This window comes from Macaca nemestrina, chromosome 3 (assembly GCF_043159975.1).
Source record: "Macaca nemestrina isolate mMacNem1 chromosome 3, mMacNem.hap1, whole genome shotgun sequence".
NCBI lineage: Eukaryota > Metazoa > Chordata > Mammalia > Primates > Cercopithecidae > Macaca > Macaca nemestrina.
The window spans coordinates 148,274,820-148,291,045 of record NC_092127.1 but is presented as its reverse complement, the minus strand read 5'-3'; the positions used below and the strand labels follow the sequence as shown (position 1 = coordinate 148,291,045).

At 36.4% G+C, this 16,226-nt stretch overlaps 1 protein-coding gene across 7 annotated transcripts in view; it reads left to right on the top strand.

Moving 5' to 3' along the window:
* The window catches only part of LOC105464784 (OCIA domain containing 1), a 57,757-nt gene extending 42,950 nt beyond the window's left edge, over nt 1-14,807 (top strand). For 5 of the 7 annotated variants that reach the window (XM_011712833.3, XM_011712834.3, XM_011712836.3 and 2 more), the window contains 5 exons: nt 1,681-1,728; nt 2,773-2,908; nt 4,650-4,816; nt 10,047-10,199; nt 14,278-14,807. In XM_011712833.3, the coding sequence (XP_011711135.1) occupies nt 1,681-1,728; nt 2,773-2,908; nt 4,650-4,816; nt 10,047-10,199; nt 14,278-14,315 (542 nt within the window). In that variant the 3' untranslated portion in view covers nt 14,316-14,807. Of the gene's footprint in view, nt 1-1,680; nt 1,729-2,772; nt 2,909-4,649; nt 4,862-10,046; nt 10,200-14,277 lie in introns of all 7 variants that reach the window. The other 2 variants (XM_011712837.3, XM_011712839.2) reach the window with 2 other exon arrangements.
* Nucleotides 14,808-16,226: the final 1,419 nt, after the last annotated feature.

Sequence of the window (16,226 nt, the reverse complement as noted above, 5' to 3'; positions counted from 1 at the left end):
AAAAAAAAAAAGAATTGGTAGCTTTACACCATGGAAACTGACAAACATTAAAATTAGAGCTTTTTATAGGGAGTGCTGGTTTACCAGCACATCATTGCACTTAACCACGTTGTTGCATGTAGTTGCCATGTAGTTTTCCTCTGTGTGAATACACCAGTTTATCTGTCTGAACTGTACATTGATAATCGGTAGTTTTCAGTTTTCACTGTTACAATTAGTTCTGCCAAGAATATGGTGCCTTTTGATAGACATTTTGCTGGGTCATAGCTTTTGTATATATTTATTTAGCTTTAGTAGATATTACCAAACTGTAGACCAATTTATACTCCTACATTCTCACCAACACTAGCTATTTTTATGTCTTATGTTTTAGCCGTTGTGGTAAATGAACACAAATATTGATTGCATTGTGGCTTGAATTTGTAGTTCCCTGTGACCAATTAAGTTGAAGACCTTTTCATTTGTTTATACTTCATTTCAGCATATCTGTTTTTGTGAAGTATCTGTTTAAGTCTCTTAACCATTTTTCCATTGTATTGTCTTTTTTCCTATTGGTTTTGTGAGACTTCTCTGTATATTTTAGAACTGAGTCTTTTCTCAGATATAGATATGGTGATTATTTTTTCCCCACTGTGTTTAACTGTAGTTTTCAGTGTTAATAGAGTCCAATTTATCAGGTTTCTTCTTTCTAATGAGTGCTTTTTGTTGACTCTTTAAGATCTTTGTCTACTCCAAGGACACAAAGATGGTCTCATGCTTTCTTCTGTAAAATTTTTAAAAAAAATCTTTCATATTTAAATTTTTAAGCCATCTGGATTATTGTTCGATGTAGGATCAAGGTACATTTTCCCCTGTTAATGAATATTAATTGACCCAGCACTGTATTTGAAAAAACTATGCTGCAGTGTTGTCTTTCTCATAAATCAAGTGTGCAGGTGTGGATCTGTTTCTGGACTCGTGGTTTTGGTCAGTTTACCTGTTCTTGTACTTAATACCAGACTGTCTTAATTACTACAGCTTTATCATGTAGATATTGCTATCTGATGGTAGTCAGTTCTATAATATGATTCTTCAGTGTTGCCTTGGCCCTTTGTGTTCCACATGACTCTTAGAATAAACTCTTCAATTTTTGTGAAACTTTGATTTTAACTGGAATTGCATTGTATTTATAGGTGAAGTTATGGAGAATTGCCATCTTTAGAATATTGAGTCTTTCAATTCTCAGTAAGTTTTATAACTTTCAGTGTAGAGATCTTTCATATCTTTCATTAGATTTGTTCCTAGGCTTCGAGTGTTTTTTTTGGTGCTATAATTAATTCTGTCTTGTAAAAAACGTTTGTTTTTTTGGTTTGTTGTTGTTATAAATGGTTTTTCATACACACACACACACACACACACACACACACACACACACACACACACACATATATATATTTGGTCTATTGACCTTATATCAAGTGATCTTTCTAAATTTACCTGTTCTAATACTTTGTAGAGTCTTTTGGATTTTTGTCATATTTCTGTTGATACTGAATTCATTTGGTTTTCCCTATTAAACAGTCTAGGATTCTCTAGGGTCATGGAAGAAGCTAATGTTGTAAGATTATATTTAAAGATAGCCTTTACTGATTTTTCTTTCTCTAACAATGTTACCAAGAAATACTTAACTCTTTTCTTTAGGAATACTTTCAAGTCATCCCAAATATGGTTCCATCCCTAAACTTATATGTAAGTATAAGCAACATTGTAGTTTTCATAGCTTTTTAAAACTTAAATAAAATTATTTTATCAAATATTTTATCATGTCTTACTCATATTAGTTATGTGGTTACGTGCTGTGATAAATCAGTTTGTTAAAGCATTTCATTAAGTGGATTACTTGGATATTTTATTGTTAGCATAAAAAATCATTAGTTGAAATAGGCATTTTTTGTGTCTTTATAATGTAATAGAGCTATTAATTTAAATTTATTTTGTAAGGATAAAGTATTTGAAAATAAATTTTTGGTCTGTCTATGGGGAAAGAAAGTTGTGCACATATTCTGATTAATCAAAGTATATTTAAAATTAAGCTTAATTTTAAAAAGAAATCTCTCTAATTTACATTTTAATATGTAAATAAGCGTAACTTATTTACACATTGCAATAAAGTTAATAGAAAAAGAAGCTACATTGCTCTTCAAAAGAAGTACCTGAGGCTTTTCATGAGTCTTTGAGGTTAGCCTTTCTTTTGTATTGGAAACTCATGTGATGCAGTAATTGCCACGTTTAGGTTATGGTTAGTAATTTATTACTTTAAGGGATTTGTTGCACCTAATTTTATTTTAAAACAATCTTGTGAAAATGGCTGTGCATATGATTTTCTGTTTTATAGGAAAATAATGGCCTAAATCCTTGTGATCTAGTTCTGTTTATTTAGAACTAGAAATAAATAAATGTTTGGATGCTTTTATTTCTTATCCATTCCTCTTCTCATTATACCTTTACTAAATCTTTCCTATATATTTTACAAAGTAATTAGTATACCATATTCGATTTATTTATAGCAACTTTATTTTGGCACACTTTTTTTTGGAAACTGAATTATATCCATAGACTCTGTCTATGAACTCTGATCTGATTTAGTTTTGGTTTCCTCTACCATTATTTCAGGAAATCTCAGTCTTTCTAAACCAAAGACATATTTAGAATCACACTCAATTTTTCTTTTAGAAAATACTTTTGTCTGAAAGGCACATTCAGTTACACTTTTTGTTTGATTTTACAAATAAGTTGCTTGTATCATGGGATACTTTGCTGGAAAACTTTCTTATGTGAAAACTTGCCAAGAGAAATTCAAGAACCTTGAAAATTCCCCCCTTGGAGAAGCTTTACGATCAGGACAAGGACGACGATCTTCACCACCTGGGTAGGCCAGATTCTGATCTTTACTTAAGATTTTTAATTTTTAAGAAACAACTAGATGTTGTTACAACTCACGGCCCAAAAACATTGCCTGAAGGACCACTGGATACTTGCCATTTGCTGTAGGCTAAAAGTAGTTTGTTTCAAAAATTGGAGCAAGACATGCCACCATTTATTTATTTATGAATGAATGAATGAATGAATGAATGATGAGGCCTCCTTCTGTTGTGCAGGCTGGAGTACAATGGCATTATCCTAGCTCACTGCAGCCTCGAACTCCTGGGTTCCCAAGGCCCTGCTGCCTCAAGCTCCCGGAGTAGCTAGGAATACAGGCGTGAGCCCCTGCACCCAGCTAATTAAAAAAAATTTTTTTTATAAAGATGGGGGTCTCACTATGTTGCCCAGGCTGGTCTTGAACTACTGGGCTCAACTGATCCTCCCGCTTCGGCTTCCCAAATTGTTGAGATTAAAGGTTTGAGCCACTGTGCCTGGTTCTTCATTTTTGTTTGGTTTGGTTTTGAGACAGTTTCACTCTGGCTCCCAGGCTGGGAGTACAGTGGCGTGATCTCGGCTCACTGTGACCTCTGCCTCCTGGGCTCAAGTGATATTCCTCCCTCAGCCTCTGGAGTAGCTGAGACCACAGGCATACACCACCACGCCTAGCCAATTTGTTGTATTTTTTATAGAGACAGGGTTTTACTGTTTTTCCCAGGCTGATCTCAAACTCCTGCGCTCAAGCAATCTGCCCCACTTGACCTCCCAAAGTGCTGGGATTATAGGCGTAGTGAGCCACTGCATCTGGCCTTCATTGTTTTAAATATAGAGTTGTATCCTACTGGGAGTACATGTTCTAGAATAAAGGATTTTATCTTGATTCAATTTGGCAGACCTTTGGTTACTATAGTTTGGACTTTTATTTTGAATTCCCAAATCTTATCAATCCCATCCATCTCTTAACAGATTTCAACTTTTCATTTTAGTGCTTCTTAAACAGATAGGCAGGCAATGTAATCCCCATGAGAGAGAATTACTTGTATCTGCTTTAGCAAATTAGTGTTTATATAGATTCTTAGCTGTGACATTACCTTCTCAATTGACATGGGAAATGAACATGGTTATTGAAATTAGACCTGATTTAAAGTGCTTTTTCTTTCCAAGAACTTTCAAACATGTTAAAATTATCTTGAAAGGCTAATAGTTAGAAAGTTGAGTATACATTTCCTATTTTTCTATATTAACAGTGACGGCTTTTAAGATGTATAAGTGGGTCAGGACTTTTTAAAAGTATTTTGTTGGCAGAAAGACCAGACCTCATTTTACTGTTTATAAATAACTGTGTTAAAAGTTATTTTGAGGCCGGATGCGTGGCTCATGCCAGTAATCCCAGCACTTTGGGAAGTTGAGGCAGGAGGGTTGCTTGAGCCCAGGAGTTTGATACCAGCTAGGGCAATATAGTGAGACCTCATCTCTACAAACAACCAAGTAGTGATGCATGCCTATAGTCCCTCCTACTTGGGAAGCTGAGGTAGGAGGATCACTTGAGCCTAGGAAGTGGAGATTGCAATAAGCCAAGACTGCACCACTGCACTGTAGCCTGGGTGACAGAGTGAGACCCTGTCTCAAAAAAAAAAAAAATTTATATGTATATATAGTTATGGAAATAAGATATATGAAAGAAGTTATTTTAACACTTCTTTAAGATATAGGCAGTGACTCATATTTCTTAATATGATTTTCATTTACAGGCACTATTACCAGAAGTCAAAATATGACTCAAATGTGAGTGGTCAATCATTTGTGACATCCTCAGCAGCAGACAACATAGAAATGCTTCCTCATTATGAGCCAATTCCATTCAGTTCTTCTATGAATGAATCTGCACCCACTGGTATTACTGATCATATTGTCCAAGGTAGAAACTTCTCTTGAAATGAATTTCAACATTTTATGGTCCAACGTATGTATAAACTTTATTTGATGACTTTTTCTGCTGGATATCACCTGTGTGTTCTACCATCAATCATCAACCTAACCTCAGCATGTTTGTTCATTTGTTTCTTCATTCATTCAACTTTTCTTGAGGACCGGTAGATGTTGAGGACTCTGCTAGTCGTGGAAGAAGATGAATAACGCTTGGTTCTTGTGCCTGAAAAACTCTCAGTCTGTTAGAAGATACAGAAATACAAGGATAAATTACTAGTATGTCCCAGTAATTGAAAATACTAAGGCAAGCTTAGTGGAATAGTGAAGAAGAAATGATAAATCATGTCCAGGAAGTAGAGGCTCCAGGAACGATTTAAAAAGGTTACATTTGATAGGCTGGGTTTTAAAGGCTTTCAACTTTCTTGTCTATAATATAAGAAAGAGCTATTGTCAAGTGAGAAAATCCATGTGAAAATGTTTCGTGAAGTTTGTAAATACTAGCTTTGAAGATCACACATATAAGTGCAACAACATCAATTTTGGATTAAGGCTTGGATTTGAATCGTGATTGACATTTGCTAGCTATGTGACCTTGTAAAACTACTACTACATTATAATAATATAGTAATATTATTATAACTACTTTATAATCCTTTCAGTTTCTTGATCAGTTGAATGGAGATGATAATAACCTCTCTTAATGAACTGTTGGAATTAAATGAAATAATCAGAGGCAATGCCTGGCAAATAATAGACTCAAAAAACATTAGTTTCTTTCCTTCAGTCTAGTCTGTAGTGTAAGATGAGGAATTAGAAACAGGAAATACAGGTCTATAATTCTTTATCTAAAATCCTGAAATTCAAAAAGGTTTAAGCCAAGTTTTCTTTTTTTTTTTCTTTGAGACAGAGTCTTGCCCCGTCGCCCAGTCTGGGCTGCAGTGGTGCGATCTTGGCTCACTGCAGCCTTCGTCCCCCGGCTTCATGCCATTCTCCTGCCTCTGCTTCCTGAGTAGCTGGGACTACAGGTGCCTGCCACCACGCTCGGCTAATTTTTTGTATTTTTGGTAGAGACGGGGTTTCACCGTGTTAGCCGGGATGGTCTTGGTCTCCCAACCTCGTGATCCACCCACCTTGGCCTCCCAAAGTACTGGGATTACAGGCGTGAGCCACCGCACCCAGCCTGTTTTTGTTTTTTAATAATTAAACTGATAATAAAATCTGACCTGAATTCATTTAGCAGAATACCCTGACCTAAATTCACATAAGTTATATAAATGTAGACTTTATTTACTTTGCCAGATAAGATTTTTCCATTAATGTGTTTGCTTACTCATTTCTGTCCTAAACCTCTGAATGGATGGATATTAAGTAATATAAGGGGTATTTACTATAATATTTTTCTAAAATCTCAAACTGAATTGTGAAACATATCGGACCCCAAGGTTTGGATAAGGGATTATGGACCTTTGTAGAGTATACTCTTTAAATTTTAAAAGATTAGAGGGAAAGAAGTTAAAGGGAGGGGAGGGTATACAGTGGAAAGGGAGAAGTTGATTATACGTCAGAGAAGGTTCTAGAGAATGCAGAAGGGGTTCTAGGTAGGTCAGAATATAGAGTAGCCACTAGCCATATGTGGCTATTTAAATTAATTAAAAATAAATGAAATTTAAAGTTCAATTTCTCAATTGCTCTGGTAGCATTTCACTTGCTCAACAGTCGTATGTGCTAGTGGCTACCATGTTAGTGCCAATATAGAACATTTTCATCATTGCAGAAAGTTATGTTGGACAGCACTACTTCAGAGCAAAAGTCGGGGCAAAGGGGTGAGTATTACCCTTGTATTAAGGAAGAGACAGGAAAGAATGGAAGTTCAGATGATTAAAGAGTTTGGATGAAAGTTACTGAGAGCTTCTTAATCCTCAACTCTGATTTTTTATTTTTTTCTTTAATGGTTGGAAGCAAAGGCATCAAATTAGTCAGAAAAGGAAGGAAGGGAATGGGCAGATTAGGAGAGAATGGCTAAAGTCACTATCTTATCTCCAAAGGCAGCTGTCCTTGTTCCTCACTGTGTCTCATTTAACCAGTCTGAAGTTCAAATCCATTATTCTTGTACAATAGTCCCCCCTTATCCATGGGGGATAAGTTCGAAGACCCCTCAGGATGCCTGAAACCTCAGATATTACCAAATCCTTTATGTTCTATGTTTTTTTTATCTAGATGGCTACCAAGTTACTAATAGGCAATGTAGTATAGACAGTGTGGATATGCTGGACAAAGGGATGATTCAAGTCCTGGATGGACCAGAGTGGAACCTCACAAGATTTTATCACACTGCTCAGAACAGGGTGTAATTTAAAACTTATGAATTGTTTATTTCTGGAATGTTCCATTTAATATTTTCAGACTATGGTTGACTGCAGGTAACTGAAACCCTGGAAAGCAAAACCACAGATAAGGGGGCACTACTGTATTCTAGACATGCACTAACTCCTTGTAATGACTTGCATCCTTCCCACCATTTGCATTAGGAAATTCTGTTACATAGTTTCTTTTCCATACAAAGCCAACAAACAAAAAGCCCTTTGGTATCTACCCACAGACTACTTAGCAAGGCCATGTCTTAATATTATTTTATGCCTTCCACAGCAGCCATCCATCCATCCACTGCTCTGTCTTCTGACCCACTTTTCTAGAGAAAATCAAAGTGGCTACTTTTTTACTGCTCTCCGCATGGGCCAGCAGTGGCCTGCTTTTGCTTTGTCCCAGATGCTGTCCTCCCTTACCATGGCATCTTCTTTGGTTTAAGTCCTACTTTAGTTCTGCTTTTTTTTTTCCAGGAATTCAGAGAGTTATTAATCTTTTAAAATAGCAAGCACTTCTTCGTTGCTGTTAGGAGACTTAGAGTTTATTACGGTTACATTTAAATCAGTGCTACTTTACATTTTTCATTTTTTAGTCCTTCCAGTTCTTTATAACCTTCTCAAAATAGTAAATCATGTTCTCTCCACAATGTGGAAAATTCTCTTCTGTCTTCTTCTGTCTGATTTATATTTTCATTATTTGTTCCAGAATTTTATAACAGTAAAATATTTTTTATAAGAAAAAGTATTAGACCTGGAAGGAACTTCAGAGATCATCTACTCAAACTACCATATTAAACAATTGAGAAAACCAGGATTCAAAGAAGCTTAGTGATTTGCCCAAGGACATTTCCTAATTGTCAGCAGAGTGGGGTTAAGAACCCAAGGTTCCTGAAGTACCCACGATTTCCTTCAGAATTAATATAACATATATGGTGAAGGGAAATGAGTTCAGTAATTACTTATTACTGAATAAGTAATAAGTAATACTTATGCACTTATGCGAAGTGTTTTAATCCCAATATAAGGTTGCAATATTTTTCTTTACATTCTTTTTTTAGTAAGGAAAATTTAGTTTTGAACCATCATATAATAATACAAGAACTAATTAGGAGAAATTTAAATCATCTTTGCTTTATATCAGTACAGTATATATTTGTTTAGCAGAATAAAAGTTTATGGTTGAAAACGGCTGAGTGCAGTGGCTCATGCCTGTAATCCCAGCACTTTGGGAGGCCGAGGCAGGTGGATCCCCTGAGGTCAGAGTTCAAGACCAGCCTGACCAATATGGCGAAACCCCGTCTCTACTAAAAATACAAAATTAGCTGGGCATTGTGGCACATGCCTGTAATCCCAGCTACTCAGGAGGCTCAGGCAAAAGAATCACTGGAACCTAGCAGGCGGAGGTTTTGGTGAGTCAAGATCGCGCCACTGCGCTCCAGCCTAGGCAACAGAGTGAGACTCTGTCTTAAAAAGAAAAAAAAGAAAGCTTATGGTTGAAAACATTATTTAATGTATAGTTATGTTGCTTAGAAAATTCTAATTATTCGCTGGAATCTTACCTTTGAGTTCTAAATAAGTATCACAAAAATTATTTTTTAAAAAATTAATATTAAAATTATATGCCCAATTTATATGTCTCATTGAAAACATCTTTGAAAAATAGTACTTTTGGTGTGGTATGTGGTATGTAAGACTTTGTAAGTTAAATAGTTGTTCACTGAATGTTAGCAGCTTTTTTTTTTAATGTTCATATGGCCTTTGTTGCTGTTTATAAACTTTACAAACTGTGTTCACTATTTGATCCTGTCAGCCAATATTAGGAGGAACCACTGCATTATATTTACATTTGACTCTATGATAATATGTAATATTCACATTTTGACTCTCTGGGAGAAATAAAGAATAAATGTTAATTCCCAGGCCAAAATAACAGTTGATACTTTCTTCTGCATTAATGTTGCATCTTTTAGACCAGAATGAAAACAATACATATTCTGATTAAAGGCTATGTTTTATACTTTTCAAGTAATTATTTTCACCTTTTTTTTTTTTTTTGGAGACAGATTTTTGCTCTTGTTGCCCAGGCTGGAGTGCAATGCCGCGATCTCGGCTCACTGCAACCTCCTCGTCTCTGGTTCAAGTGGTTCTACTGCCTCACCCTCCTTAGTCTAGGATTACAGGCGTGTGCCACGACACCCAACTAATTTTGTGTTTTTAGTAGAGATGGGGTTTTTTCGTTGGCCAGGCTGGTCTCGAACTCCTGATCTCAGGTGACCCGCCCGCCTCAGCCTCACAAAGTGCTGGGATTATAGGCGTGAGCCATTGTGCCTGGCCTGTTTTCAAGTATTTTTGTTTAAATTTCATAAAATGGTAAAATAGCTGGAGTTGAAAATAGCTGGAGTTGTTTTCATAGAGTCTGTGGTTATAGGACTATTTAAGTATATATTGAGTAAAATCTGTACTATGTCAAGTGTTATTCAGTTGTCACTAGTAGAATATTTTTCTCTTTTAATTCTGTATACAGTATGACTAACTCCAGTTTAAAACACTGGTATTTTAATGAGTTTAAATTGTACGGTTATATATTATGATACCTATTTTTCTTCTGGCTGTGGTTTAGTTTTTAAAATCTTTGATGTCCATTTTAATTTTTAGAAATAAAAGCTTAAAAATATAGGCAGAAGTAGATTTCAGTTTGATAATTATCTTGGTGAAAGTATAGTACCTGTGAAATGGTGGTAATAATTTGATTCTTTATACTATTTTGATTGTAGGTAAGGAGCATTTGTAAAATTTAGTTGCTTTAGGGTTATACAAATCCTTTTATTACCATTTATTAACTGTTTGTTGTTTTAGGACCTGATCCCAACCTTGAAGAAAGTCCTAAAAGAAAAAATATTACATATGAGGAATTAAGGAATAAGAACAGAGAGTCATATGAAGTATCTTTAACACAAAAGACTGACCCCTCAGTCAGGCCTATGCATGAAAGAGTGCCAAAAAAAGAAGGTATGATAGTTTAGTCTGAATCACTTTACTGTTTAGGATTGGAAACTAAAACATTACTTTAAAACAGTACTATAAAAAATTAATTAATATGTGATTTAACTCTTCAAGCAGTTAACTAAAGTAAAATATTTTTAAAATAGTACTTTACAGTTATCTGTTCTTCCTCTTTTTTTTTTTTTTTTTTTTTTTTTGGAGACGGAGTCTTGCTTTTGCTCTGTCGCCAGACTGGAGTGCAGTGGCACGATCTTGGCTCACTGCATCCTCTGCCTCCTGGGTTCAAATAATCCTCCTGCCTCAGCCTCCCAAATAGCTGGGACTACAGGCACCTGCCACCACGCCCAGCTAATTTTTTGTATTTTTAGTAGAGACAGGTTTTCACCATGTTGGCCAGGATGGTCTCGATCTTTTGACCTCATGATCCACCTGCCTCAACCTCTCAAAATGCTGGGATTACAGGCGTGAGCCACTGCACCCGCCAGTTCTTCCATTTTTAAGGTGTTCCGAAAGCCATTTTGTGTTAGAAAATACTGAAGTCAAGGCCAGGCGCAGTGTCTCATGACTGAAATCCTAGCACTTTGGGAGGCCAAGTTAGGTGTATCACTTGAGGCCAGGAATTGGAGATCACCATGGCCAGCATGGTTGAAACGCTGTCTCTACTAAAAAAAAAAAAAAAAAAAAATACAAAAAAAGGTATGGTGGTGCATGCCTGTAATCCTAGCTACTCAGGAGGCTGAGGCAGGAAAACTGCATGAACCCAGGAGGCAGAGGTTGCAGTGACTGACAGTACGCCACTGCGCTCCAACCTGGATGATGGAGAGAGGCTCTGTGTCCAAAAAAAAAGAAAATAATGAACTCCAGATAGTAAGACTTAAGACAGCAAGATTAGTTTTGTAACACAAGGTAGAGATTATACACTCATTTGACTGTTTTTCTCTTATAAAAAATCTCCTTGGAGATCTGATAGTCTTATTTTCCTAATGATACACCTATCACATAAGTTGCTGTAGTGACCTGAGGTTGGCATTGTGCTGTAATACCACTTGTGGCCTAACCACAGAATGATTGAGTAATGAGATTGATTTTCTTTGTACGTTTGGGTTTTTCTCTTGTTTATTTTTTTGTTCTGTGTTTTTTTGTTTGTTTGTTTTTTCTTTTTGAGATGGTTTTATTCTGTCACCCAGGCTGGAGTGCAGTGTTGTAATCATGGCTTACTGCAGCATTGACCTCCTGGGTTCAAGCAGTTCTCCTACCTCAGCTTCCCGAGTAGCTGGGACTACAGGTGTATGCCACCATCCCTGGCTGTTAAAATTTTTTTTTGGTACAGTGGGTTTTTCCCTATGTTGCCAAGGCTGGTCTCAAACTCCTGGGCTCAAGTGAGTCCTTTCACCTTGACCTTCCAGGATGCTGCGATTATAGGTGGGAGCCACAGTGCCTGACCTTTCTGGTATATTTGTGAAATTGAAAGAGTTATATACTATATACACCAGCTTCTAAGGCATTTCTTAAAGAGGAAAAAAGCAAAAAAAACTACTTTTGAAAAATAATTGTGAATTTTTAAATGCTGATTTCTTTTAAGTCTCTGAAATAGCTATACATCAGCCAAAGTAAATTTTTTGATATAAGTTTACCTCTAAAGGAAGAGGGCATTTGAATAGGGTTTTGTAGCTATTTCAGTATAGGATTTTATGATTTTCTCTTAAGGAATTTCAGAGTATGTGTCATTGTTTCAAGGTTTTCTATTTACTACTTTTTTTTTTTTTTGAGATGGAGTCTGGCTCTGTTGCCCAGGCTGGAGTGCAGTGGCTGGATCTCAGCTCACTGCAAGCTCTGCCTCCTGGGTTTACACCATTCTCCTGCCTCAGCCTCCGGAGTAGCTGGGACTACAGGCGCCCGCCACCTCGCCCAGCTAGTTTTTTTGTATTTTTTTAGTAGAGACGGGGTTTCACCCTGTTAGCCAGTTTGGTCTCGATCTCCCGACCTTGTGATCCGCCTGTCTCGGCCTCCCAAAGTGCTGGGATTACAGGTTTGAGCCACCGCGCCCGGCTGTTTACTACTATAAAAATGGAAAGAATAGGTCTTTGGTACCTTCTTGAAGGTCATATGCCACAGATAATGCAAAAATACATGGAAGTCCTTCGTATTTGTTGTTATGATCATTTTTTAGAGCTAATTTTATTTTTTATTTTTTATTTTTATTTTTATTTTTTTGAGACGGAGTCTCGCTCTGCCGCCCGGGCTGGAGTGCAGTGGCCGAGATCTGGCTCACTGCAAGCTCCGCCTCCCGGGTTCACGCCATTCTCCTGCCTCAGCCTCCCGAGTAGCTGGGACTACAGGCGCCGCCACCTCGCCCGGCTAGTTTTTTGTATTTTTTGGTAGAGACGGGGTTTCACCGTGTTAGCCAGGATGGTCTCGATCTCCTGACCTCGTGATCCGCCCGTCTCGGCCTCTCAAAGTGCTGGGATTACAGGCTTGAGCCACCGCGCCCGGCCAATTTTATTTTTAATCATTAGTGGTTGCTTCATTTGGAGTTCTGTTTTTATAACAATGGTAGATAATATCTGCATCATATTATTAATGTAAAAAAATCAACCTTTGACATAAATTAGGGATCTACCATACTTTTGAATGTTTGTCATCAAACAACATTTAGCATAAACTATGCATCTAGTGGCCATTGCTCTGTAATAAGTAAAGACTCGTTAGTACTTTGTTCTGCTAATTAATTTGAGGATTTAGATTGTAAGCTCTGTGAGGGCAGAAAGTAATATTTTTCTTATTTTTGTAATCTTTTCTATTATTGTCTGCATAGCATAGTACCTTACACTGTATCAGAAATTGAGTATTTTGGTTTAGGCTTCTATAGTAATAGAGGTTAAGAAAGGAAATTTTGTAGACCTTTAGTATTTGCTGGATTTTGACATTTGTGATTTTTGACTGAAGTCTTCAAGTTCTGTTACATGACACAAGAATGTGAAATGATTTTTTTTTTTTTTTTTTGGTAAAAGGTTTTTTGTGTGCTTTATATAATTTAAAGAAAAAACTTGTTATGAAATAGTTTCAGTGATTTTCTAAAATATTATTGAAATTAGTACAGGGTAGATTCACAGGGTCAGAAAGTGTCACTTAAAGTTTTCACCTTTAGCTTATGTGGTTGATACTTATCTAATTAGAAATTAAGTCTCAGAAATTTTAAAAATTCAAGCACGTATTCTATTAACTGCCAGAGCAATGTCACCACACATCCTGTAGCTTCTAGAAAACCGTGTAACATATACTCGTGAGGGAATGAGAGCAAGGGGAAAAGGCAAAATGTGAAGGATAAGGATATATAATGTCAATATAATAATGAAATAATTTTGACTTCATGTATTCCCTGAAAAGAGTCCACACTGTGATAACTGCTGCTTTATATTGTTATGATTACTCATAGACAGAGGCTGTGTTGAAGAGGAGCAAAAAAGTAAAGGAGTAGAATAGACAGTGGAGCATGTTTCAAAATGTAAAATGTAGAGTACCTGTGAAATGTAGTAGTATTTTCTTCTTATAGTAGTATTTACAGCCCTGAGAGAGAAGATTGAATTAATTACAACTTGAACACTTGACAATTTCTACTGCTGTATTTTTTGTGAAAAACGAAAATTCAAATGTTTGTTTTATTATTTCCCACTAATTTTTTTTTATATGATTTAATATGTGCCACACTTACTTAGGTAGTACAGTAAAGATGTAAAAGTACCCAGGCTTTGGATCTAAACAGACCTGTACTAAAATCTCAGTTCTTGTTAGGGCTTGTACCTTGGGCAAGTTACTAATCTGTTCTCTCACCATTAAAATGAGAATTGTGTTTAGAAGTTTGTTATGAGGACTAACTATTTATGTAAAATTCTAGATACAATGCATTTGTCCAACCCCAAGTTGACAAAAGTCTGGCCATTCCCTTTTTGTAATTATAATTTGACTCTCATGTGCTTTTATTCAAATGAGAGAGAAACATAACTTTTCATCATAGCAACAAACTTGAAATAATCTTTTACTTATTATTGCTTGGAATCATCAATTATTTGTGCTTTTTTCCTAGTCAAAGTAAACAAATATGGAGATACTTGGGATGAGTGAAAAATTACATCATTGGACCTACTGAAGGAGTTTCAACATCCCGCTTCATCTAGGTGGTCATGATTACCTGCATGCTTTGAGATCAGCAGCAGTCTTCATAAACACATTTAAAACAAGATCCTGGGTTTTTGTGGTTTGACTTCTCTGGCGTGTTAAAAAAAAACGCAGATTTTTAGTGTTAATATTGTGTAAATGTCCTTACCTTGGGGATTCATTTGAATGATGGTATTATACCATGACTGTATACAGTTTGTGAAATTGTTGCAAGGGCAAAGACACTCATAAAACCAGCAAGAGATTACAGTGCTCTAGAATCAGCATATATGAAAATAAATGATATCTGCATGTTGAATTGGGGTGGGTGGGGGGAGCAAGCATAATTTTTAAGTGTGAAGCTTTACATTAAGAAATTATTAAAAAGCTTTTTTCCTCCACTATTTGCTGTATTATCTTAATGTTTATGGCAAATAAAATGTAAAGGAACATGCAGCAGCCCTCATCTTCCTTGATTTTATGGTTTTATTGTTTGTAATTTATTGATTTATTTTTAAGCTAGTTATAATCATGTAGGTAAAGGAAATAAAGTCATCTATAATATTTAATAATATATGGCTGGAGGCAGTGGGCAGTGGTTGATGCCTGTAATCCCAGCACTTTGGGAGGCTGAAGTGGGAGGATTGCTTGAGTCCAGGAGTTTGAGACCAACCTGGGCAACAAAGTGAGACCCCATCTTTACAAAAAAATAAAAATTAGCTGGCGATAGTGTTGTGTGCCTGTAGTCCTAGTTACTTGAGAGACTGAGTTGGGAGGATCAGTTGAACCCAGTGGTTCTAGGTTGCAGTGAGCTGTGATCACACCACTGCACTCCAGCCTGTGCAACTGAGTGAGACCCTGTGTCTAAAAAAAGTAAAAATATAATGAATATGATTTATGTAGATAAATTGAGTAATAAGGAATTGCCTTACAAAAGCAAGTTGTCATTTTTAAAGAATTTGTAAATTCTAAAACAATAAAAATTTGGTATACATAACCGAGACTAAGATGTTAAAAAGAAAAAAAAATTGGTATACAATGACCCTTTGTATCTGTGGGTTCCATATCTGCAGATTCAATCAACTGCAGATTGAAAATATTTGAGGGAGAGAAATGGGTGGTTGTGTCTGTACTGAACTCTTGTTATTTCCAAACAATACATTGTAATAACTATTTACATAGCATTATTACAAGTAATCTATAAATGACTTCAAGTATACAGGAGGATGTACATAGGTTATATGTAAATACTACACTACTTTATAGTGGACATTAGGAACCTGGACCAATAGACCCCCACCTAGTCACATTTTAGAAAGAACACGTGGGATGGAAGATACCACAGCCATCTTTCAGTCTATCATTTGGCCGCTGTAATTCACATCCCTCTCCCGAGGACCTCCATTTCCTATGCCATTACAACAGCTCAAAGTCTAGGAGCTGATCATCTAATCGGGGTAAGGTATGGATGAGGCTCCTTGGGTAAAGCTTCATAAATAAAAGCGTCATGAATACCATTTCTCTCAATCTGAGGGCCTGAACTTAAGAAGTTATCTGCTTTGTTCACCTGTTAGGCATAACATCACTACTCTGGAGATTCCTGTTCAAAAAGAGAAAAGGAAAGGCTTGGCTTGCAATTCTGAAGTCTAGCCAGCCTAATGTGGCCATTCTTTGGGGTCTAGGTGTATTCCCTGGTGGTGGTTCTCTGGGGCTTTTGACCCTGCCCTCTGATTTTTCCTTTTCTATTGAGGCACTTGTGTTTGCAGCTGAGTAGGTTTTGTTGTTGTTTGTTTTGTAAAGCCTACTCCCTCACAGAATTTGGAGGTCCATAGGCCTATTTTTACTACTACCCTTGTCCAAGCTGACATATTTCTTTTT